Source organism: Tyto alba, unplaced genomic scaffold, assembly GCF_018691265.1.
Source record: "Tyto alba isolate M040663 unplaced genomic scaffold, T.alba_DEE_v4.0 Super-Scaffold_14, whole genome shotgun sequence".
In the NCBI taxonomy this organism is placed as follows: Eukaryota; Metazoa; Chordata; class Aves; order Strigiformes; family Tytonidae; genus Tyto; species Tyto alba.
Genome location: NW_024881276.1, coordinates 26,610,682 through 26,636,036, shown reverse-complemented (window position 1 = coordinate 26,636,036; position 25,355 = coordinate 26,610,682). Strand labels below are relative to the sequence as shown.

Here is a 25,355-nt window from a genome sequence, read left to right as displayed (position 1 = left end):
AGCAAAAGAAAATTTGTCTTCACAGTTCTCCAACACAGATACCCTCAGTGATGATGACTGCCTGATGATTTTCAAGTTTTGGTTGCCATGTGAAGGAAATTCTGTGCTGTTTGAAAGATTATTTTAGAAAAGTTTATAAAGTAGGACTGGTGACTATGACATGATATTTTTATTTAACAAAAGTAAAAATAAAACTGGGTGAATACAGCATTCATACAGATTACTTCAATAGGCGAGTGGGTAAAAAAGCTCTTAAAGATCTTACTGGCATGATCTCATGGGAACAGAGATCATGCCAGAATTGAATTCAGACAGCTCTGTTAACACGGGTAAGGTGCCTTGCTGACATAGTTACATTGATTTGGGACCCGATTATACAACTCTTCACGACATTGTGCGGTGCTGGGGGGATGTACAAGTGCTGGTAAAGATGGCAGTGCCACTGCATTGGGCATCTTGTGGCTTGTCCTGAGTTTGGAAGGGGAAGAACTGATGGGATATTGTGTTTTCCTTTGAAAGGAAGCAAGAGAGACAGAGCTGCTGACAGATAGCTTTAAGTTCTGGTTTATGTTGACTAAAAGGTTTAGTGGTGTTTCCAGCTCACTAGCACAGTAAATAGACTGGTGAAGTCTTTGCTGATACTCAGAATGGTTTTCAGGAAAAAGACTGCCTATAGGAAAAGCTTAGATTAGAATCGAGGTAAGGGTGGAGAAGTTTGCAAGGCCAAGGCCAGAGGTTTTATGAAAAAAAGAGCACAAGTGATGTTCAGAGGTCGTCACTTCAAAAACTGACACACTGCTAAAAGCTAGCAGGCAAAGATTTCTTGGACAGCAGCAGCTTGATCTGAAGCCGGACTGACAGCAGCAACAACATTTCTTACAATTGCTGCTGTCAGTGTTTGAAGCCTACTGGTGCTCCCTCACTGTCCGTGTGTCCTGCACTGGACCCACAGAACAGTCTGCACTGCGCTGCAATCATCCCCAGACCTACAGGCTAAGTGTCAGACCTGCAAGGCTCACAGCACATTGCACCATCGGATATAAACACACTTGAGCAAGAAACCCAACTGTTTGGTGACCTCAATCCTGTGTTCTGCTCAGCCACGCAGCAGGGCAAGGAGGACCAGTCTTGCACCTCCTTCCTTGGCTGATACAGGTCTTGGCCTGGTGGTACCTCGGTGAGGAGCCCAGCACCAGCTCCATCCTCTTGCCTTGTTAGCCAGGAATAGTGACCGGCTGCAGAGGGAAGCAAGGGGATCCTTTCCAGAGGGAGAGTCATTCCTGCCCTGAAGTGGGGAGGGGAGCAGCTGCTCCCAGCACCCAGCTGAACTTTGTGGTGCCTCCCTTGACTCAGCACCCCATTGAAGGGTCAGATGGACACTTGTTGGAAACTTGGAAGATAATGAAACGAAGCAGACCAAAGCAGTGGGAAGGCTTTAACTTATGCCTGTGTTGTTTTGTTCTGTTTTATTTTGTTTTCCCAGGATCTGTTCAGTGTGTAACTGCCTTCTCAATGCACTTTGCTTAATAATTATTATTTTCTTGTAAGTGTTGCAGTAAAGTACCACAACTGAACAAGAAAAGATTTCTGAATGATGCTTTGAATAACAGGGCTGCACTCCTTAGAGCCAGTATTGATCAGTAATGGAAATGGAGGTGAAATTTCCCCATGCAAATTACCGACTACTTGAATGAATGAGAACCTCAGCTTGCTCTCGGTCAACAGGAGCACATTAACAAGTTCAGGAGCTCACAGACTCCTTCTGAGCCCACTTTTTCAAATCAAAAGCTGGATTTAATAATCTAAGATGATTCAGAATAAAAGACAAAAGGTCCAAGCACACCCTTAAGTTGTAATCTTAGGGAGCAGCTAAGCGGCAGAAGGGGAGAGGAAGGATGGAGCAAGCAGGGCACAGCTTTCTCGTTAGCGAAGAAGCTGCTGGGGGAGCAGGCACACGCTCTTCCTGCCTTCAGAATAGCTTCTGCCTCTGCTTGGCTGCCCAAGAAAAATGATTGAAATGCTCAGTGTCTGGGGGACACTATGGAACGGACTGAATGAATAACGCTGAACAAGGCCAATGAGGTGTCTGGATGCACTTCATCTGCTAACCTGCCCTTCGTGGCTTTGTGACTCACGCCATTACATCTTCTGGGCTTCTCAGAGTGTTTCAGCAGACAACCTAAAATTCACATCTTTCCATTGTTCGTGTTTGTTATCACATAGATAGGACACAGCCAAAACACTTTAGAAAAAAATATGCCAAGTTTCCCATTTCTAGACAGAGAATTCAGAATTCCCTACCGTCCCAGCAGGGCTGTACTTTGTAACCGGCAAGTTTAGATTTTCTTTCTCAATGAAAACTTCACCCTCACAGATAATTTGAAGATCTGTAACACCTAGTTAAATGTCACACGTTGCACACTTCTAAAAGTGGCATTTTCATAAAAGCATTAAAAATACCAGCTGTATTACAAAATAAAACCAACAGTTGCTGTTGACTACAGTCATTGGAGTTCTCTCTTAAAAAAACACCAGAGTATCAGTAAAACTGTAATTCAGGAGCCAAATTTGCTACTGGTATAAATCAGAGTAGCTATATTGATTTCAGCAAGACTATAAATTGATTTATACTTACTGGAGATTAGGTTTAAGTGACTGAAAATGAGGATTCCAACTAACGTGGTTCTTTTTTTTTTTTTTTTTTTTAAGATGATTAATTTTGTTGTTTAGATTTAAGCCTTCTAATTCCAAGAAAAAGTCCTTAATCAATGTGCCTTAAAGCAAAAGCATGACTGCTATAGTTTAAGTGAGCTCGTACATCTGTACTACATCAACATAACACACTGCATATGTTTAACTGAATGCCAGAAGACTTGATTATTGCATTGTTGCCTGCTCCTGAAAGGTCTAATGAAACAGGAATTGAAGCACATTTTTGGTTTGTATTTCTCTAAGCAGAACTTTGGTCCTTCATACTGTGCTGCACTTTTAATAGACCTGGCAGATGCTTTGTACGTTTCAGAAGTAATTTAAAGAGAATTGACATATTTTTAAGGGCCTTTCCACTGCTGAACTGGCTGTGTAAGGAAGGAAAAACTGATTAACTCCAGGGGCCAGATAGATTTAGACCCTATGGAGTTGCCATATGGATGCTCAACCTCACAGGGCCAGTGCACCTGCAGAACTGAGACCTTCATGTTTTGATTTAATGAAACACCTAAGTCATAAAAACTTGTAAAAGGGACCTCACCATGTAAATCAATATGCGCTCCAAAACTAAAATCATAAAAGTTGTCAATGAATAATTAAATTATGGTAGAAAAGTGAAGTACGGGAGCTCTCCCTTTCCATCTTCACCTTGCCACACAAGCTGCTTCATACATTTTTAAGGATGCTCTGAGGCAGCGCTCTCCTCCTGCTGGCTGAGCTAGGAGAGACGTGCTGAAGCCCTTGCTCAGGTGCCTCTAGTCAGCAACGATGGAGTTTGTGGATCCTGGGCGAATGGAAACTGTTCAGTTGTACATCGCTTCAGCTGAGGGTTAAATCGATCGTGACTCCATGAAAACTGGCATCCTTCACGGGTTTATTGCTGGGGTATCTTGGGAGCTTAGACTCAGCACAGAGGTTGGAGAGGTGAGGAGTTCGAACCATACTTACAGTTCACTGAAGCCAGTGGGAGCCACTCTGTTGACCTCATCAGGCTCTGCACCATACCCGTGAATGCACAGCTAAACCTGACTGTGCCAAGGTGGTAAGTGTAACACTCTACAGGGAGGTCATGATACAACAAGGAAACAAGTATCAGCACTGCCCTGCTGCTCTGCTGAAGATATATTTGTGGATGAATTACCATAACTCGGTCACTACATGTCCATCATCTTGAATCACCTGAGTGATGCTGAAAAGGTGAATCACTGCATTTTTCTTAATTAATTCACTGGGACCAGAAGTTCAGCTCTTACATTTAAATTAAGGATACTGGCATGAAAAGGTGACCAATACTGAAATACATGTACATGTACCTACAGCTACGCTTTAAAAGTCTGCATATAAAGAAGCTCTTATATGGATGGCAAAGACTATCACTACAGTCAGATTAAGAACATGCTGTTAAAACAAAATTTTGTTTCTCTAGTAATATCAGCTGCACCACACCAAAACCTGGTCCCACTGCACCGATGAGTGTCACCCACATCACTGGCTGCACAAACTCTGCATCGTCTCTCCTGCTTTGAAAGACTGTCATGACAGATGGAACCCAAAGTTACAGACTAAATGAACTCAATACACATTTTAGAGGCATGGCCTATAAACTAAGGGAATGATACTGCGTGTGTATATATCAAAAGACAGGAAAAGTGGTGGTGGTTAATTAGAACGTATTGGAAGATGTGGAACCTGAGCACAATGTAAATGATATGGAATAAGGGGTGGATACTGCCCTGGGTTTGTCTGGTATAGAGCTAATTTTTCTTCTTAGTAGCTAGAACAGTGCTGTGTTTTGGATTCAGGATGGGGTTTGGTATGAGAAGAATGTTGATATACTGATGCTTTTAATTGTTGCTAAGAAACAAAAGACTCTCCAACTGCCCATGTCTTGCTAGTGTGCAGGTGTACAGGAAGCTGTGATGGAGCTGCACCAGAGCAACAGACCCGAATTGGCCATTGGAATATTCCGTATCATGCTACGCCATACTCAGTATATAGGTGAGGGTTAGCCAGGAAGCTGGGGGGCTCTCATCCAGGATTGCAGCTTTGGGACTTTCTCTCCTCCAGGATCAGTAACTGGGAACGGGCTGGGCATCGGTAGGCAGGTGGTGGGAAATTGTGCTGTGCATTACTTGTTTGTATATTCTATTATTACTATTATTATTATAATTATTATTTTAATTTTATTTTATTTCCGTTATTAAATTGTTAAATTGTTTTTATCTCAACTGAAGGTCTCCTTACCTTCACTCCTCCAATTCCCTCCCCTATCCCCTGGGGCAGGGAGAGGGTAAGCGAGTGGCTGTGTGGTGTTTGGTTGCCAGCCAGGTTCAAACCATGACACTACTTTACTTTCAAAAAATAGCACAAGCCTGACCTTTCTTGCAGGTAAGGTTTAGTTTCTATTTCAGATGCCATAGTCTCTCAGTTCTCCTATAGATCTCAGATTACATTAAGGTTCTCTTGGCACGGAGGAAATTAGCAGAGCCTGCTGTGTGTGTTAAAGCAGTAACAGCTGTAAATGACCACAAGGACCTTAGAACAAAGCTAGATCAGTACTTGCCTGTACGGAAACAACTGCTTCTCGTTACCTTGGGCTGACTGAAAGTCCACACAGAAATCACACACACTGTGTCTCAACACTATCAAAGTGAAATGCTTTAACATTCTCAAAATTAAAATGGCATGAGCAGGTGAAATCTAGTTTTTGTAGAAGTGAGGTTTAAGATAGCAACTCTTAACAGAACTGCTCTAAAAAACTATTATTTTAACTGAAGTGGACACAGCAACTTTGGTTTGATTTGAAACTTTTGTTGGTAGTTTTAGAAATGTAACATTGCAGTTAGGACTGTAAGAACATGAAAGTAGCTGAAAATTTACTGATAAATGTAATCCTTGCTTTAGGCATAAAACTCTCCACTAACTACAGTTGAATCCAATGCCTCTAAACCTACAGAAAAGATGAGTAGTCTAGTTCAGTAGTTGTAGCTTATGGAAAAAAAAAATAAAAAAGATCATGAAGCAAATAATCAGCTTTAGAAAAATTAAAATTTTAAAAAATCTCACTTTTAATAAGAAAGATTTTGTTGGTAACAAAAATATAGTAAATGGGCCTTTTTGAAAGGTGGTTTACCTTAACATGCAACTTTTCATCTAGAAGAACTCAAAAAAGCCAATAGTATTACAAACCAGCACAGTTTGGGATACTGTATTATTCCAAAGTTAAGGCTAATTTTCAAATCAAAATAACAAATAAATTAGATAGCAACAGGAAAAGATAATTGTGCTGCTACACACTCCTCAGAGTCCTTGAGGAACTGGTACCAGTTTTTTCTCTCCTCTAATAAAAAAATAAATCTTCCTAACACCTAACACCTATCACTGATTCATAGATGACAGTTGTAAAAATAATTTAAATTTCTTCTAGCATCAATTACTTGAATTTAGCTTCCAGATGTCTTGTACACTACCTAAAATGGAGCTTTCGCATTACAATTGAACAGAAACTGTATTTGTAACAGAAAAGCTGTCCTATTTAAAATTACAGCTCACACCAGTACAGTTTTCCTTTCTGATCTCAAAATATTTTACCTCTTGATCTGAACCTGTTTAGGTTCATTTTTGTTGTATTGGCAAGGTTAAAAAACTTGCTGTGTGAACTTTCCTCTCTGTAAATCCACCAGAAAAATAATGTGAGCCAGTGATTTCAAGTATGTAATCATGTCAAATTAAATGTAGAATTAAATGGTTTTCATCCCTGCAGAACATTCAGCTTTTCACAGCAGAAGGAGAAAAAGCTCCTGATACTCCACAGAAATAAAGCCTGAGATAGGATAAAAGCAATTTACTCTCATCATTGATATACCATTTTTATGATAAGGAGCAAATGGCACAGTCTGTCTCTTTGTGACATGTTCCTAGTTTTCCAACAGAGCAATAGAAAATAAAAAGGTGTTCCAGGCACAGGAGAATTTAATATGGAAGCATTAAAGATGCTCATCTAGGGGAGTAATTTCAAAATATGTAATGTACATCTAAGTATACATACAAGTAAGTTAACATACAAGTTAAGAGTTTTTACTACAGTTAAAAACATAGGCAAGAAGTATTTTTCCCCACTTACAACTGTTCTGCCTGTTTTATTGTTTTCCCACCTGCCTATTTTGATTTGTCTCCTTATGCAGTTTTCTCAAAACTGGACTTTGGTCTCCAGCTGTGGAGTCAGGAAGGTAATTTCTTTCTTCTATATACACACTATATATGGTGTGTGTATACACATATATATTTATATATATATTCTATTGTATTTTAAACCAGACAGTGCAAGTAAAGAGCTAAAAAAGAAAATAATCCATATGTTAGCCTTTTTGTACTTTGCTGCAGGATTTCTGAACAAAAAAGGTCAAATGTAGGTTCACCCTGTACCTTCAAGAAATTCAGTTTTGGACCTGGAAACCATGGAACTGTACAATTCCATTTTCAGTCGATGCAGAATAATATAATAGGCATGGGAAAAGGAGGCAAAAGGTGAACTGGAAGCCCTAAGAGTCCCAGCCATTACTGAATCCCCAGTGGCCAAATTTGTATTGGGTTCAGTTACTGCTGCAGCTGATCGAGCGTTGTCAGCAACTTTTCAACAGAAAGCAAGTCTCTAAATAGATGCCATCACTATATCGTACTTGCCTGCATTGAGTAGAGGAGGGAAATAATTTCTTCACCCTTGAACTCATAGATCAGTGGGAAAGAGTTCACATCTCTATCTCAGGTTACAGGGCTGACATTGGCAATATACTGTGCTTTCTATTACTGCATCGTTCATATTTTTGTTACTGTGCTAGGCAGCTTGTTTTTAGCTGTAGTGACTGAATACTGGAAAAGAAGATTTGTTTCTTGACTTGGATGTTTAAAACAACATGTATGTACTGCAGGTAATGTCCAGACTGTATTTTAAGGGACATTTGTAAATAATTACCTGGTAAAGCACTTGCATTCAGTATCTTAAGGCTTGTCTACAAGCTCAGACTTTGCTATTCAAGTTAGCAGGATTAGTCAAAGCAGCAAAGAACTTGTAAATTGGGCGAAGAATGATCATTAAGGCACCTTAAATACTGAAAGAACTTGATCAATCGTCAAAGCTGGAGAGGTTGGACCAGTGTTCTTTTCCAGTAAATACGCAGTAGGCTTAGGACTAAACTCAGGCTGCTTGATTTATGTGCCCAACTGAAAAACCCAGACCAAAGAAGTGTCCATACTTGCTTACTGAGAGCAGCCCTGTCCTGTACTCCGGCTGCTGCGAGGCAGCAGTGGCTGCTGGCCAAATCTCCTCCTCTGGGACAGAGAGGGTGAGCAGGAGGGCTGGCAGACAAGAATGGACCTCTGCTCTCATGCATCAACCGACAGTGCAAGGACAGAAGGAGGAAAATGCTTTCGGTGCAGAAGTGGCTTAGCACACTGGTGCTCCTGCTTTGGGCAGGGGTAGGGACCCAGGAGAGCACTCAGGGAAGCACTCAGCTTCCCTATGGAGGAACGGGGTGTTCTTGCCATGAAGGCTGTGAAATCAGTTTCTGGAAAATCTTTTTTTTCAGAGTCTGCCTGGCTACAACTGCCTTTTCTCCCCACCCACACGCAGGTTTCTTTCCATACTGGTTCCTTTCATCAGCTGAAAGTTTGTAGAGGAGGTTCTGAGATAAAAAAATCTTGGGATATTTTAACCAGATTTCAAAATCTCCTAGTCTGATATGTTTGGTGAATGCTATCTCTTCTCTGGAAGTGTGTCTGAGATGCTGTTAGTCCTTCAGGGTTTATATAGTAATGTGATCTCCAAAGAGGCAATGAAGTGGGATTGTCAAAATGAGCTTGTACTTGTTTTATGACATCAGGTAGACAAGTTTCTGCCTCGTCCTTAAGTCAAGCTAACTCTTAAGGAAAATGTCACATATTTGAAGAGGTTCTTTTTAGTGCTGATTAGCATCAGAGAAAAATATAATCTGAGGGTCTGAGTTTTGCAGTGCCCCTGCGAAAGGGAGGCTTCTGCAAATAGCAGGAGACATGATGAAAACTTTCTAGATATTTCCTATTCAAGCACTGGTCAGATATTATTCCTTCCAAGCATGAATTCCATTGCCAGAGGATGCAAGTAAGTGGTCTGTCCACAAAAAGGACATAAATAGCACATGGGAAGCACAGAAATATCAAAATATTTCCCAGGTAATAGCTGTTCTTTTCTCAAGCACAATAATTTAGGAGTAAAGAGAGGAGAAAAACCAAGAGGCTTCTTGGCTGAGGTTATTACTGAGATTTAAAATTATAATAACAGGAATCTATTTTTAATAAACTGCTACCGCAATGTTTATTGCAGTTAAGAATAATTGTTATGATAACTCAATCTGTGGTTAATATTTTTAAAACAGAAAAGAGAAACATTGTTATAAAACTTTTTCAACCTCTACAATTATCTTCTACTTCTTTACATTACAGACTCCGATGGTACAGTAGGAGGTAAGAATAGGGTATATTTCTTTCTAATTTCTGTCCCACCCAGTGTCTGAATGCAAGATTTGAATGAAAACTTTGGAGGATGAAGGGCTGACTCATTTGTCAACCTCCCAGGTAAACTCTGGGTAACAACTGTTGAAATTTCTCAGTATTAATATGAAAAAGTGCCTCAGTTTTGCTCTGGAATGGCCTAGTATACTGTTGACATGATTGCCCAGTATGCCTGTTCCTTGAAGACCTGATCTTGCTAACCAAACTTCTAGCTAGTGACAACTGTGGGGAGGAGAACAGTAATCGTAATCCAAAACTTCTGGGCATTTTGATTCTGAGAAAGATGCAGTGCTAACAATGTACTGACATAATTTTTATACCATGAAGAATATTAACACTGCACAGAGGTTAGGAATTGAAGACCCACTTTTCTAAAGGATGTGATTTATCCCACATGTTTAAAATACTGCTGTGCTATTTCTAGTGCTTCAATTTTCTCTTTTAACATGCCTCCTGGCATACATGACTGTTCTGATAGCTTACTGAGAAATGTCAGCATTTTCAGTGGGTCAGCTTCAAGGTCTAGGCAGATTAGGTCTGCCAGGTCTGCGAAGTCCACAAAAACCCATGTGCCAGTCTGCATCCATCCTTTCATTTTTTGGAAGCTACGCAGAAGCTGTTGTTAAGCAGTAATTTCAGTTTGCTTGGTGGTTTATAATGTGTTATTTTAAAGGAAAATTAATTATGTTATTGTTGATGTTGAAGCAAAGTCTAAAAATAATCTCATCTTTTTCCAAAAATCTGCCTATGAAGTTGTAAAGATCAGTACACAGGGATGCATAAGACATGCTTTCAAAACACTGAATGTTAGAAGTAATTAAAAAATCTTACTTCTCTATTCCATTTCCTGTGGCTATGACTTTTGAAAAGTTTAAGAAAAATGCAACTCCTAGAATATTTTTATTGAAGACTGTTTAGTAACACCTTCTTTCTATGCTTGAAAGTTTTGGCCTCGTGTCTAGGCAATAATGCAGAATATATCTACAGCTGCTCATACAGACACCTATAAGTAGCCTCACATCTGAGAAAGCTGATTGATATTCAGGGATCATCTCCTCCAAGCTCAATGAGCAGAAACTCAGGCAAAAATGCCAGGAGGCCTGCATGGATGAAGAAGGACCTTCTAGCAAAACTCAAACACAAAGAGGGAGTACACAGAGGGTGGAAGCAGGCAGAGGTAACCTGAAGGGAATATAGAGACACTTTCCAAGCATGCAGAAATGTGGTTAGGAAAGTTAAAGCCTGACTGGAATTGAATCTGGCCAGGGATATCAAAGACAAGAAAGGATTCTGTAAGTATATAGGTGACAAAAGAAAGGCCGGGGAAAATGTGGCCCTGACGCTGAATGGACCAGGAAACCTGGTGACACAGGACACAGAAAAGGCTGAGGTACTGAATGTCTTTACTAGCAAGACCAGCTTTCAGGAATCCCAGGTCCAAGAGACCAGTGGAAGAGTCTGGAGCACAAACTGAAAAACTGAGGACTCCGAATATCAGAAAACATTTACTTACTGTGAGGGTGACTGAGCACTGCAACCCAGAGAGGTTGTGAAGTTTCCATCCTTGGAGATACTCAAAACCCACTGGACACGGTCCTGGACAACACACCATAGGTGGCCCCGATTGAATAAGGGGTATTTGACCAGATGACCTCCAGAGGTCCCTTCCAACCTCAACCATTCTGTGATGTAATAACTTCAGCTCAAATGCAGAGATGTGTACTACAGCACAATACATTTTTCACTCTGAATTATAAAAGAATAACCATACCAAATATCCAGATCTTTCTAAAGTCCTGGTGCATGTCTCAGATTCAATATGCCAAAATCAACTTTGTTTCCTTATTTACTATTTACTGTGACATTAAGTATGATTGCTCTATTTTTCTTTATAAAATTATCATGATTCTTTTATTTCAAAATCCTTGCATTTTTAGCTCCTGTGTCTAAGATGACTTAATGAAACTGATTCTTGTTCCTGTAAACTAAATGTCAGGAAAAAGGTGTAGAAATCCAGAAGTCAGAAGCAGTTCTGACTGCTCACCTGAGTGTGTATCTGCAGTACCAGCCAAGTGGAAGGGAAAAGGTCTATTAGAAGATTTACAGTGGGCTAGAATGAGGCAATCAACTATTATGCATTACTAGTTACAGAGCTAGAGTTATACATAATGTGTAGAAGTTCTGAAAAGGCAGTCATACTTCATAGTTATAGTGCTAGAAATGATCAATTACTAAGCTTGTCTAGCCATCTGATGAGCCATCCAAATATAATTCAAGCTGATGGGGTGATCTAATGTTTTTATTCAATTCCTGAATGAAAATGGTATGGAAGTTGGGAACTTCACAGCAAGTTGATGTCATCCCCCAGAATACAAGTCATTGAATCTTGATCCTCTTTCTTCCTCTGAGAAAAAAAGCATTGCCTACTTCTAATCATTAACTATCTCAGTTTGGAGCAACCTGAAGTCTCAAATGTTGCTTGCTGAATAAAACAGATGGTTTGTTCAGCTGGCTTGACTATTGCGGTACAAAATAATCCTATGAGATACTCAGGAAAACCAAGGGAACAATGTGACATGAGTTGGGATGCCCTCAGAAGCTCAGAGGAAGGTCTTCTGAAGCCAAGTCTCAGGTGGTCTAACATTTTGCTTGCTCGTACCAATCATTCATGGTAGCAACAAGCTAAGGAATAGGTGCTGTAATAGCTCAGTCAGTTATGGCTGACAAAGTCTTCACCAATAAACTCCACTGTCACCTTTCTTGAGTAAAGCTGAAGCCTTGCCATTGTGTAGCTTAGTTACAAAATGTCCCATTTATCAAAATAACTTTTTGTTACAGTCTTTCTGAAACTGTCTTATAACCTTTGGGGGTTATTTTCAAAATCAAATACTATTTATTGTAGACTCGTAAACCTTTATTGCAGGCATAAAAGTTGCAATAGGTAGTATTTTAGGCAGTTTGAAAAGTGAGGTCAGAAATTAGGAAGGAGGAAGCATAAGTTATTGAAAATGACATTGTACAAGAAAGAGATGAAGTTGAGGGAGAAGAAAAGCAAAGCACTATGAAAACAGGTAAAAGTCATCTTGAAAGAAAAGACTGATTTCATGGAAGAATAAATTTGTAAATTTGTGCTGAAGAAGCACGGCCAGTGTTTCCTCTCAGAGGTTCTCATCTACTTAATCTAAGTACCTTAACTTTTTTATTTCTTCTCCATGTTCCCAAATGTAGAATTACTTTGTTTAATTGTATCTGAATTATTAAGTACTTCCGCAGAATTTCTGAAGTAGTGGGTCAAAGAAAAAAGATGCCTAGTAAGTCCTCACTGATTTGAACACTAAAAATATTGGTCCGTCTGCTACTATGGAAAATTCTTTCTACCCATAAGTTTTGTTTAAAGCCCTTCATAAAGTAACCTTTAATAACATATCATTCAATATTTATGGGCCAACATTCTAGCTGTTCCACTGGAACACTCATTTTTTCTCAAAGCCTTGAAGCTAATTATTAATGTGTTAATATATTTAATTTCCTTACTGCAAAGGAAAGCTAGAGCTAATCAAGAAAAGCAGGTAAAAATTCAAGCCAATTACACTAACAGAGGTAAAGATGGCTACAAGTCTGTAATTCACTAGAGGAGCTCTGATGATGTTCCAACCCTGGAAGCTTTTAACTTAAGCACAGGGACCAAATTTTGGTGCTGTGTGTCCTCAAGAAAATGATCTTTATATAGAATATATTAGAATATTTACAAATACTAAATATGCATAAATAATCTATTTGGAACATAAAAGGAAGAGAGTAAGTTATTTGTTAAAGAAATTATAAAAATATTTGTTGGCTGACTGGAAGGAGAAGGCTGCAATTTTGACTTAGTTGTGAATGCAGATGCTTCTCTTTTGCAGAATGAGGACAAATATTAATCTTACTTTTTTTGAGTTAGAAGTGAAAATTATTTCCATATTTATCTATTTCTACAGCTCCTGGGTTTGTGGTTCTATGCCATGACTACCCAGAAATCAATCATTTCTCTCACTATTTTATTTCCTACTTATTTTCCCTCTTATCTATATCTATTATACACTAATTTCCTGACTTTTGTATTATAACTTTCTACCTTCTGCTTGGTCTTTTTCTTCCCATGTTCTTCTTTTAGCTTTCTCTAGCAAAATCCATTATGCTTTCTTTTCAGTGTCAGATCCCACTTTTGAATTACTTTCCTGATACCACTGTCTATCTTCCATTCCTCTGTCCTCCCAACGACTGTTTTTCCATTTATGGTGTATATTAAGCAAAAGACCATAGTTTATTCATTACCCTTTTTTTACATATATAAGCACCACTGATTATTTACTGTGTATATAAGTAGCTCCACCCACACTGGCAAACATGCACCAAATAAAAATAAAATAAAATAAATCACATTCTGAAAAAGCACACAAATATAATTATGCCCTTTTCCCATTTGAATCCTCCTCCATGATGTCACATCATGTATTCTGTAACAAAGACTGACAAATCTTCTAAGAAGATTTTATAATGTGTTTGATTTCAGAGTACTACAAATAATCTACCTACACTACTATGCACTGGGGTATCACTAGAAACAGCATCCTTTTTGAACTGGAAATTTGATTGAGCTCAATAGATGGATGTCCCTCAGGCACTTTCAGTCAGTAAGAAGTTGGAGTGGGTTTAAATTTGTCTGAAGGTAGAAGGCTATACATCCCTTGAACTTTTGCGCTGTATTAATTTTCTTCATTCTTTATTCTCCCTTGTTTAGATAATCCTAGTTTGATACTCAGAGATGTCAAAGAGAGAGTATAACAGCTTGAGAACATCACCAAAGGGTTATTACAACTTGACAAGATGCTACAAGGCATAAAGGATAGTACATTTACAATGCCTTTAAGAACTGTTCTGATAGAAAACCTCTGCTCTCAAGCACAAAGTACTACTGTAAGACACGTTTTATTGGTGGGTGGTTTGAGTTGGAGATAGGCATATGTACCCCATATGGTCCTATTTATCCCAGAAGGGTCTATTGCCTTATGGCTGCAGCTGTAGAGGAGTGGATTTGATGGACTAGACAATCTCTGTTCCTGAATTTCCAAGTTCCTAATTTTTCTGTATATGGGACAATATACTCAAATGTTATATTAACTGTGACTAAAAGCAATTATCTCTGTAAGTAGTTGCAGAATACACAGTGCACTTTTTTTCTTCCTTGTCATATCCTCTCTCCTGTTAACCAGCCTAGGCGTGGGGTGAAATGCTCACCCCAAGGACCAAAATGTTACCTCTAACATCTCACCTGGCCGATGTGCCTTTGGAACTGCCATGTTCATCACTCGCCCTCCATCCTGAGGTTTGGGGGGGGATGCGGTAAACCTGCAAATCCCCGACTCTGACGGCGTGCTTGAGGTCAGACTGTCTGTGTAGTCATTAGTCCCTGCCGTGAGCTGCTCTGACGATGTGTCTGATATGAAGCATTCTGTAATGGTGAACTTGGCATGCCTCAGCTGCTCTTCCATTTTTGCGTGCTCATAAGCTCTCGCTAGCTCTTCGTATGTTGAGGAGGCACTTTCTGTGGAGACCATGCTGCTTCTTGCTCGATCTAAACATCAGAAATAAAATTAATGGGATAAGGACAACATCTGCACAACCCTTTTTGGAAGAAAAGCTATGAACATGATAGTATTTCTTAATAAAACACAGAGCCCTTGAAATTATCAAGGTGATTTAAATGAATCTACTTCACTATAAATGTCTGCACCATTTTTAGTTTAGTCAATTACTTGATAATTACAGATAATCTAAAATGAAGTCTTATTCTGCTAGCTGCGTTATGTGGCTTAGCATTAAATTCGTGGTTTAGAAAAAAATAATCCTTAATAATTGAAAAAGGTTACTGTTTTTTTTGTTTGTTTGTTTTTGTTGTTTTATGTTGGTTTTTTTTTAACAAAAAAATCCTTTCTCTATAAGTTAAATGCCTTAAAAACGTTAGAAACTCACAAAACAGATTTAGCAAAATGAAGAAGAGCTACTTCACATCTTCACATTATCTTTTCAATTGATGTCAGAAATATTTCTGCAAGGTGATGTCTAGTTGAGAGGATAGTCTTTCTGTATGTGTTTCAATCTTATCTCTGTTTTTCTGAGAAAATCCTGAGGAGAAAGGTCAAATATAAAGGCAGTGTCTCTCAGACATTGTCTCTGACTCTCTGAGGCACCAGGTAAAACACCAGCTCATTCCCTGCGGAACAAAGGTCATAAGAAAGCAATACTCTGGTACCCACCAGCCTGCCGTCATGCAGGTGCTTTTTTCAATGCTGCTTAAGCTAATGGGGGCTTCGTATTTGACACACAGGCTATTACGACCTACAAGCTGCTCTCTTCTGCTGATGAGTTTCTGAGAATATCAATATTTCTTAAACAAGTACTATTACTGAAGATGTAAATGGCTACTGATACATTAAAAAGCATTCTGGAAATGCATTACTCATATTTGCCGGGACAAATCACTGGTTTGTGGCACCCATTGCACTTCTACTTCAGTGGGATGGAAGAACAGAAGACTTTCAAAAGTTCCTTGGGCAGAAGATCATGCTTCATCACAAGTTCTGCACAATTTCAGACATTGCTGGTGATGTTCAATAAACAGGCACAATGTAATAGCTAATTCATAAAAATGGGACTCCTATAGCAGCCAGAAGCTACTGTGTTGTTATTGCAAATCTTTATCTTTTTTATTGTGTGCTGGGATCTTTGCATCAGTTTTCATTGTGCACAAAGAACAATGCTCCTGCCATTTGTAAATAGGACCATGCATTATTTAAAATGACAAGTAGTTCTATAATATGCTGTAACTTGTTTAAGATTTTGAGCTGGCCAGAACTTAAACAACACTTTTTTTCTTTTTTTCCTCCACACAGAAAACATAATTCTGTTTTTCCCATTTGATTTGTAAATCAGACCAAAATAATATCTTGCCAAATTTCTGATCAACTGGAAACTCCTGGAAGGTTGCAATTGCCCAGTGCCATAGGGTAGTGTCTGTAAATATGATGGTCATGCAAAGGTCCCAGTTAGATCGATGAAGGTCAGGACCTGCAGCTTCCCATATCCCATGCCCTGGGGACACTACTCCAGGAAGAATCCTCTTGAACACCTACTTTAGATTTGATGAAAGTTCATCTAAGCTCAGAGTGAACTTCATGAAACCTAGATTCATCAGAAGATTTCTAATGACGTCTAGTTAGAACATTTGAACTTGGTTACAACTATGAACTGCTGTGATACATTTCTCCTAAGCTTAAAAGCTACTTCTTTGTTAACCTGGAATTGTTTTGATAAGAAATGCTAAATTCTGCCAAATATTAACTGCATCAACTAGATTCAGAAATCTGAACTCCATATTGGAAAAATGATCAAATGTGTGCATTAGTTCAATTGATTCTCGAATATATAATTTGGCTCCATCTATTATGATGTTTATTTGGAAATTTAAAACTTCTGGAGTGCTCAGATTAAACTGACTCTATTCTTTTCCCAGAAACCAAGTGGCATAATAGAGCTACATTTTGGCACAAGAAAACCTTTCTTGAGCATGATTTAAAGTTTGCTCTCCCTCACATAAATCACTGTGTGTTCAAGGGTAGACACGGGAAAGTAGCCATGTTAGAACATAGATTATGAAGTCTGTTCAAAAAATTGCATGTAGTTTGTCTATTAAACCACACAGCAAATTGAATTCTCTGCCCTTTGTGACATGCATTGGAAAATATCCTTGGGTGACAAAATGTCAGAACACATGCAAGTGCACCTGAAATTTGGAATATCTACAAAAAGGGTTTCTAAGATAACATTTGCTGTTTATATTTGCATCTGTACAGATATTAGGGTTAATCCTTAAAGCCTTATAATAATTCTACCTGAAGAAATCAGAAAGAAGTTTGTCAGCTGGCTAGCAGTATCTACTGAGTGCCATTACCCTGTGGAGACAACACAGGGGTCTGCAAGTTTAAGAGGATGAATTGTGAAAAGATGAGAACTTCAACCTATAGCTTACTGGATGTAAAGGAAGCCAGATGGTTGCTCTTACAGAAAGAATAAAACCAGTCATACTGGTTTTCATGGTGACAGGCCAGTCACACCTATTGCTTTGTAGCTCTAACCTAGCTTTTTTACTTGACACTTTCCCCCTAAAATCAGGATAGAAGGTAGGCAATTCCTTCTGAGGAGGCCAGAGTAAGCCTGGATTCACTTCTGTCAGGCATACCTTTGATTAGTATTTTACCTTTCTTCATATTTAACCTCTATTAGGTTTGCTTTGTGACTATTCTTCTGCTTAATCATTTACTCATTTATTTGCCTTTTTTTTTTTTTTTTTTTTTTTTGTCACTTCTGTGTAGGGCAGAGGAGAAAGCTTTTTTTCCAGTTACAGTTGCATTTATAATGTGAAGACAGCATGAAGAGGGGAAGACTGCAGGCAGAATGTGTATTCAGTGTCTCCCCACTTACCATCTAGAAGAATAAAGCTTATACTGTTTCTCAGAAAAATCAGAGCTAGTTGCTGCAGTATTCAGTGATTCGAATGGATTTAGACTTGTACTCTAATTCCAGATTTTTCCCTCTAATTTTTTCCACTTAGAATAAACCTTATTAACATATTACATGAATGTGAAAAGGAAAACACAAACCTCAGTGTAGCTCAAACCTTAAAACCTTTCCACCTATGACTCAGGCATATTCTTGATTGCTAATACTGCCCCTTCCTGGTCAATGCCATTTCAGGCAGCAAATTCTCCTACCTTTCCCTTCACTGAAGGAAATACAGTGCTTTGGTGGCTACAGGAAAAATTACCACTGTACTTTTCAAAGGACTCCAGTATGCATGTGTGGCAAGAGGAACCACAGGCACAATATTTGTTATTATTAGCACTATATGCATTTGTGACACCCCTTATGAACAGCCTACAGAAAAAAAACACCCTAGGAAGGAAGAAATAATGGCACCTGAGCATCAGATGAAGTACATCAAGGAGCAGGAAGGCTACTGCAGCTACTGCTGTCCCGTTTTCCCAGCGCAGCCCTACCAAGGACCCTGTACCTGTGTCCTGCGAGGGGCTGACGCTGTAGCTGTCGCTTTCCTTGTCCACTGATCCTGCCGGCCTAGGGGTGGGCAGCCTCCAGTCCGTGGTGAGGGTGTGAGCAGATATGGTGGGGTGAGGTCTGTTGAGGGTCCACTGACTAGCGTAGCGGTTGCGAGCTGTGGGCCCGGTTTTGGCACTCCTCCTTGTAGTAGGATCTGTGATGGATAACAGAGAGGGTCTTTGCCTCTAGGCTCTTGAATTGATAAAGAAACAATCTCAGTCAGAAGGGGATGGCCACTGAAATCATGCTGGTTAAAAAACCCACAAAACATTCTTTCTGGGGAAAAAAAATGAACAGTGAAAGTGCAGTTTACTACGAAACTGCTAATGCTTTTTTGAAATACCTTCTTTCTAATGAAACAATACATTTTAAAAAGCGTGCAGCTGAAGAGCTGAGAGCCCCACCAATCTCGCACTGACACATTCATTATCCCTTTACTGTAACATAAACAGTTCTCCAAAACTGCTTTGAGATGTAAGGGAGCACAGGGCAAGTAGATCTGGTTGGGGATTTTACACCACATTTCAGGTGAAGTCTAAGGTGAATTATCAGTGTAGATGTGCTTTCAGAAACACCCTACACTAGGTACCTGCTTTCAGTTTGTAAAAACATATGCTCAGAAATGCGGTGATATGATCTCCTATTCTGAACATTTTACTAATATTTTTACTATATTATGGTATTAAACAGCTACAGATTCCCTATTTTTTTAATACGTAGCCAAGACATAAAACATAACCTGTAATAGTGCCGTTAGAGTTTCACTAGGAACAGGTTTGTAAAGATTTGACTGTTTAAAAAATATTAGCAAATAAATACAATTTCTTAAACTTTAAAAATCATCTGCTACTTGTTCAAGGTCAGCAATGTTTTATTTTTTATTATCCTAGAGATAATGTGATGACCAAGGGAGTAAAAGCAAACTGTCTGTCAAAACTGACCTCCTTAATTTTCTTAATAAATAGTTCTGTAAAACTGAGGCTTGTACTCCCTAACAAAGCAAGTGGAATAGAAAGATCATCATGTGGCAAACAGAAAGCGAGTAAATCAGCACAGAAGGATTTATCTTTGAAGCTTCTGAAAGGATATTACTAACAATAGAGAGAAAGGGTATTAGAAATGAAGAATTCAAATTGGTTAAAATGTTCTTTCACATTCAAATGGTGAAGCTGTCAGTCTTTGAGGTAAGAGACTTCAGCAGAAGCAGTTTAAAGGAAAAAAAAAAACAATACCCAGATAATGACTCTGAACATTGCTTCTGTCTAAGTATTCCCAGTAAGAACTTGTATTCTGCTGCTTCAAAGAAACAAGGTATATATTTACAAATACCAGCTATGGTCTGATCCTTCTCCTATTTCACATCTTTCCCCTGCAGCAGTGGAAAGATATGAACCCGGTGCTATTGATAATTGATCCTCCTGTTAGAGCAACTCATAGCTGCCTCACATGGATAATATCCAAAAATGCACTTGGCACAAGATGACCAGCCTGTCAGTAAAAGCCACCACTTGTACCAGCTGGGGAAAGTTGGCACGTGGCTGCTGTGTAGCCAGAAATGAACCTTGCGCCTGCTTCAGGGAAGACTTGAAAGACAGGAGCATGCTGGTGGGAAAACTCTTGGCACGGTGCTGGGGTTGCTTGGTCTGGAGAAGAGAAGGATCGGGGGGATCTCATCAACGTGTCTAAACACCTGAAGGGAAGGTGCAATGAGAACAGAGCCAGGCTCTTTTCAGCAGTGCCCAGTGACAGGACCAGAGGTAGCAGGCACAAGGTGAAATGTGGGACCTTCCCTCTGAACATCAGGAGACATTTTCCTCTGAGGGAGGCTGAGCACCGGCACAGCTTGCCTAAGGAGGTGGTGGTGTGTCCGTCCCTGGAGATACTCAGAAGTCATCTGGGTATAGCTCTGGGCAACTGGCTCTAGCTGACCTTACTTTAAGCAGAGGGGTTAGACTAGCCAGTGCCCAGAGATCCCTTCCAACCTCAAGTGCTCTCTGATCCCGTTACAGGTGGGAGAGCCTGCTGCCAGGATGCAGGCTGTCGGTGCTCGTCCTGCTGAGCATGTGCTGAGCAGCAGCTCTGCACCAGCTGTGCTGCGTCTGCACAAGGGGCTCTGCAGCAGGGACACAGCAAGCTCCAGAGCTGCCTGTGAGATGGAAAACAGCGCACATCTGGTGCCTCGGTTGTTCAGCCAGCTCTGCTGTTGTATGCTGAAATGTAACTGTAGAGAGCTGAGGTGAGCAAGGCAAAGGGTCATGGAGCATACCTCTTTTATAAATAAACACAAAAGAACCAGGGAACAACTTAAAAAGTGCTGTAAGGGAATATTTGCCAATCAGTGAGTATGAGTGTGCTCAGACGGAAGGATCCATAACCTCTGAGCCACCCAGCTGGACACAGCTCACCTCTTCACAGCAAAAGCTGTGGGTGTAGACAAAAATCTCATAGCCCAGACTCTATCAAAGCTATATTAGTGTCTTAAATCCAGAGAACACTACCAAAAAGTCTTTGACGCAGCCTTGTGCGCTGCTGGAATCAGATCCTTACTGTATAATAAAAGTGATGGTGGATTTCTATTTCCAAAGCTGGTCTGGACACTGATCATACTCCTATACATGAGTTAAGTCCAAGTTTAACTTGAAGGAAGTCTCTCCCTGACTTCAGTGGAATGAAGCACATAACTGCACACAAAAAAGGGATTAGGTATGGAAGGTGCTTGTGCTATAAAATGCTGTGGTATGATACAGGCAGGCAAATATGGGGTGGTGCCTCTTTCCTTATTAGAAAAGGCAGGGTTGGAAAACAATGGAGAGTCCACTGTTTACTCAGGCGATCTTGACCTGCCAATATCGTAGAAATTATATGATGATATTTTTGCTCTTAGTGGGCAGGCTAGCCAGCATGTACATGAACTAAAGGAGCGAGACGGGAGTGGTAGCAGAAAGAAAACAAATACTGAATCTTGACTCTTCTAATTCAAATGCCATTACTCTCCACAGATGAAAAATGATGGTATTAATCTAGTCCTCAAGAAATAACTAACTGTATCTTAAAACTGTCAGACTTAGACAAGCAGCAAGGTCAGGACTAGAACTACTATCATTTATAAAGACTGGGGTGGAAATGAAGATGAAATGAAGATTTTTCAAATAATCTGCATTCTAGTAATTGAGCTTTCAGCTCTTATGTTCACCGAACTCACCAAGTAAACCGATTCTGAAATGGTCAGGGATAGAAATAATCCAAGAGAGTTTAGAAATTGCACACTGCTAGTGAACTACACTTTGGTAATATTCCCAACTCGTAAGTATTCCTTTGATCTAGTGATTTTCTTTTCCATTTACATAGATATGTAGCACATTCACGAGAGAAATAAGAAGAATGGATTGCAGCAGTATATTAAGTTATGATCGCTTTTTAATCACTATAGGAATAACTCAGCATGAATATATCTGGGAAAAGTAATTTACCGTAATAACTAAAACTGGAAATACAACTTTTTCAGAAAAGCAATAATGAAGAATGTATTTATAGCCTGATGGAGAGGTAAGGAAGAAAGACGTATTTTGAAATACAATAAAGATAGATCACCAAGAAAAAAAATATATTAGACACTAAAAGCTGTTAAGCAAATTTACCCAATAAATTCTAGAAATTAAAATCTACCATGCTTTTGGTTTAATGAAAGCCAGGTATGAATTACTTCAAATTACACCTACATTTCAGATGCATATGCAATTTTTACCATATTGAATCACTAAATGAAATTGTATAAGAAATGTTCTCTGCTGACTTAAATAGATTCCTCTCAACTTTCAGATTGAATAAAAAACCCCATGAGGATGCAAATGCTGGAGCACAGTGTTCGTTTTCTTAGAGCTTTCTCCTCTCCAGATAACATATTCTCTTATACACTTACTTGTTCCTGGCCGGGCATCAGAAACATCCACCAGTGGTCCTGTAGCTTGTGACACAGACTGGTAATGTACTGTGTGGGTGACAGTCAGTGACTTCTGCTTAGATGTCTCTCCAAAGTCAGCATCAGTGAGCAGAACCGTTGATCTGTCATCTGTAAGTAAAAAAAAAAAAAAAAATCAGAAAATGAGTAATGTATTTTGGGTTTGCCTTTGTAAGAGCTTTACAACAAGTCCCCAGACTTATTTTCAAGAGGGCACCACCACTGACAGTGGCAGCTGCCTCTTCTCTGCAGGACTGAAGATGGCTTTGAAGTGTGTACCGCAGCTTGGGAGCCTCTGGGTTTAAACTCAAAGTTCATACAAAACTTAAGAATAGGTGTAATTTTGATGTCTTTCTCTGTGATTTCACCTTAGAGATGTGCAACTGAGACAGACTATTAAGAATCCTTCCAAAAAGCTAATTTGTATGTAATTATTTTTGTCCCTAATTCCTTCTTTCCAACCTTTTGAACACTGCCCTCTTCCCTTTCATTTTCAGTGACCTCAGCTGAGCTTTTCAATAGCATATTCAATTTATTTATTTTTATTGATGTAATTAGTAATGTCCTTAGTGAAATCACCCATGTCTGCCCAAGAGGAGGTCATTAGGTAATGTTGCTAATTAACCCTCTACCAGTCAGCTTTTTCTCCAGAGACAGAATAGTGCAGAAGGTAAGGCCATGACCCAAGACTGTTCTTAGGGAGCAGTGTATTTTTAAGCATGTGAGTACTGTAGTGAAGACAACAGAAATATACTTGCAAGGCAACTAAGCATCCTTAAGTCTAGTGTTTGACTCTCTGGAAGATAAGGGCTAAGCCCTACTGGCCGTCTGCACCAAAGCTCACTACTGTAGGTTTGAAAAAGAGGCTTTGGAGAGCTTTATGTGAGTTGTATAAGTTTCTCTCAACATAGTCAGTCTAGCTGACTATGGGCTTTCCTGCAGCTGCAAAGTAAGGTGTGAAGCCTGACCTTGGGAAGGACTGGAAGAAAAAGGTGAACACTGACCCTTTATTGGTGTATGGTTCTGCTGCCTATTGCTTCCCTGCAAGGTAGGATATATTCACCAAATTTCTACATAGACCTTGATCCCTGAAGAAAGTCAGTGCTATACAGCAGTTACCATTTTTTTTCCCCCCCAATTGTGATCTCTGTATTGTATTTCTTTTGCTCCAGAGAGGAATTTCATCTGCTTGATCACAGAAGGCTTAACAGCAATAAATCTTCCACTGACTTTGTGTTTGCAGAACAACTATTTGCATGCTATCAGACTTTCTTTTGCATTCTTTACAGTCTTTTTATCCATTCATAATAGTAATAAAAGCCACAAGAAGTTCCATCTATCCTATGCTATATAGCTTTGTAGCATATTTCTAAGGGGACCGGCAGCAGTGGGGTTTCCATGCATTTATTAGTCAGCAGAGATTGATCCACTTCTTCTGAGAATTCCTGTTATTTGAGTTCATTTAATTTGACAAGATACCATTAAAGAGAACAGTTCTGCACAATAACATAACTATCATTTTTTACCCAAAGAAGGCCATAAATAGAATGAGCATTATGAAATCAAATTACTCTGTCTCTGGCAAAAGATGAGCTCTTATTCAGGTTGGGAATAAAGCCTCTTGGCAGTAAACTATGTCAAAGACTGCCAAAGTGCCTGCTTATTCTGAGTGCTGTGTGGAGAGCTGACTATTACCAAGGCATTGATCGCATTGCTACAGTTAAGGCACTAATGATATTTCCACTATACCCTCCTATTGCTCAGCAACTGTAACTCAAAAGTAAAAACTGCCTTTAGGATGAAACCTGGCACAAAAGACTGCATCACAGAGGCAAACTTTGAAAAGCTCAAATCGGGATTTAAGAAAGTCTGTGTTTCAGGTGAAGCATAGATCTCCTTTTCAGACCTGTAGCCCAAACTGTGAAATGTCCCCTGAGGCCACCCCTCCATACCAGATTGACAGCAAGTGTGACAGGGTGCTGGGCTAAAGCAGCTTGGCCCTCCCCAGTCCGGGCATGGACAAGAGATGCAGAGATGCTGCTCCCAGCTTGTGGAGCTTTCCTCTCTGGCCACACCACTCATGGGATGCTGTTATGATCTCAGCCACCACAGGCTTCTTCTACACAGATTTTGATCAAAAAAAGTTAGAAATCTAACATGATCAGTTATTCTGCAAGGTCTTGCCACAGTGTGTACCCATACAGTCAAGAGATCAGGTTGTATTTTTATTTTGTTGAGATTTCAGACATCTTGTGTTTAAATTATTTGGAAAGAAACCCAACACCAAACAATTCTATTTTTCATGACAGTTTAGCTATGTGCCAGACACATGAGAAATCTTGGTTTATGTTGTGTGAAACAGTTTAGATTTGAATTTTGCATAGATACACAAAAGCTGAAAACTGGTCAAAATGTTGAAATATCATTTGCTATGAACAGGTGGATACAATATGCAACATGTAAGTTTTAGAAGTTGGCTGTTACAAATCTTTAAATACTGATATTGTAGTTTCAGAATTTCATTTTCCTTGTAAGTAATGACAGTGATCCAACTGCCAAATCAAAGCCAAAAGATAAATCAAAATGAAAATCATAAAACTGCCAGTCTTCATTTACATTTTCTTTAAGCAGCAATTTCTACCAGCTTCATTTTCCTAATGTCCCGCATTATTTTAAATACTGTACTGAGATTACTTAAAATGGAAAATTATTCAACGGGGAGAAGCTCAGTTTTCAAATGTGGCAAATTACTCTGTAGCTCTTTTCTTGACGTGTGCAGTGGGGAAATGGTGTGGGGTAAAGGAAGTCCACCTAACATGCCTTTTACATTAACCAGTGGAAACAAGTCCAACAAGGATTTACCAATGGTCTCCATCGTGTCCCTCTCCTCAATGAGAAGTTGTGCTCTGGGAATGTCTATGTGCATCCTCAGCGTTTGTTGCTGCTTATTAAGTGTATCTGATGTCCTGGTGTTCTTGCTAAAAACAGA

General features: G+C 39.4%; 1 protein-coding gene across 2 annotated transcripts in view; it reads right to left on the bottom strand.

The window, feature by feature from the left end:
* The window catches only part of DSCAM (DS cell adhesion molecule), a 469,478-nt gene that overhangs the window by 5,387 nt on the left and 438,736 nt on the right, over window positions 1-25,355 (bottom strand). For both annotated transcript variants that reach the window (XM_042788317.1, XM_033011398.2), the window contains 4 exons: window positions 25,229-25,344; window positions 22,328-22,477; window positions 18,365-18,562; window positions 14,567-14,869 (listed from right to left, as the gene is read on the bottom strand). In XM_042788317.1, coding sequence (XP_042644251.1) covers window positions 14,567-14,869; window positions 18,365-18,562; window positions 22,328-22,477; window positions 25,229-25,344 — 767 coding nt within the window. The remainder of the gene's footprint in view (window positions 1-14,566; window positions 14,870-18,364; window positions 18,563-22,327; window positions 22,478-25,228; window positions 25,345-25,355) is intronic.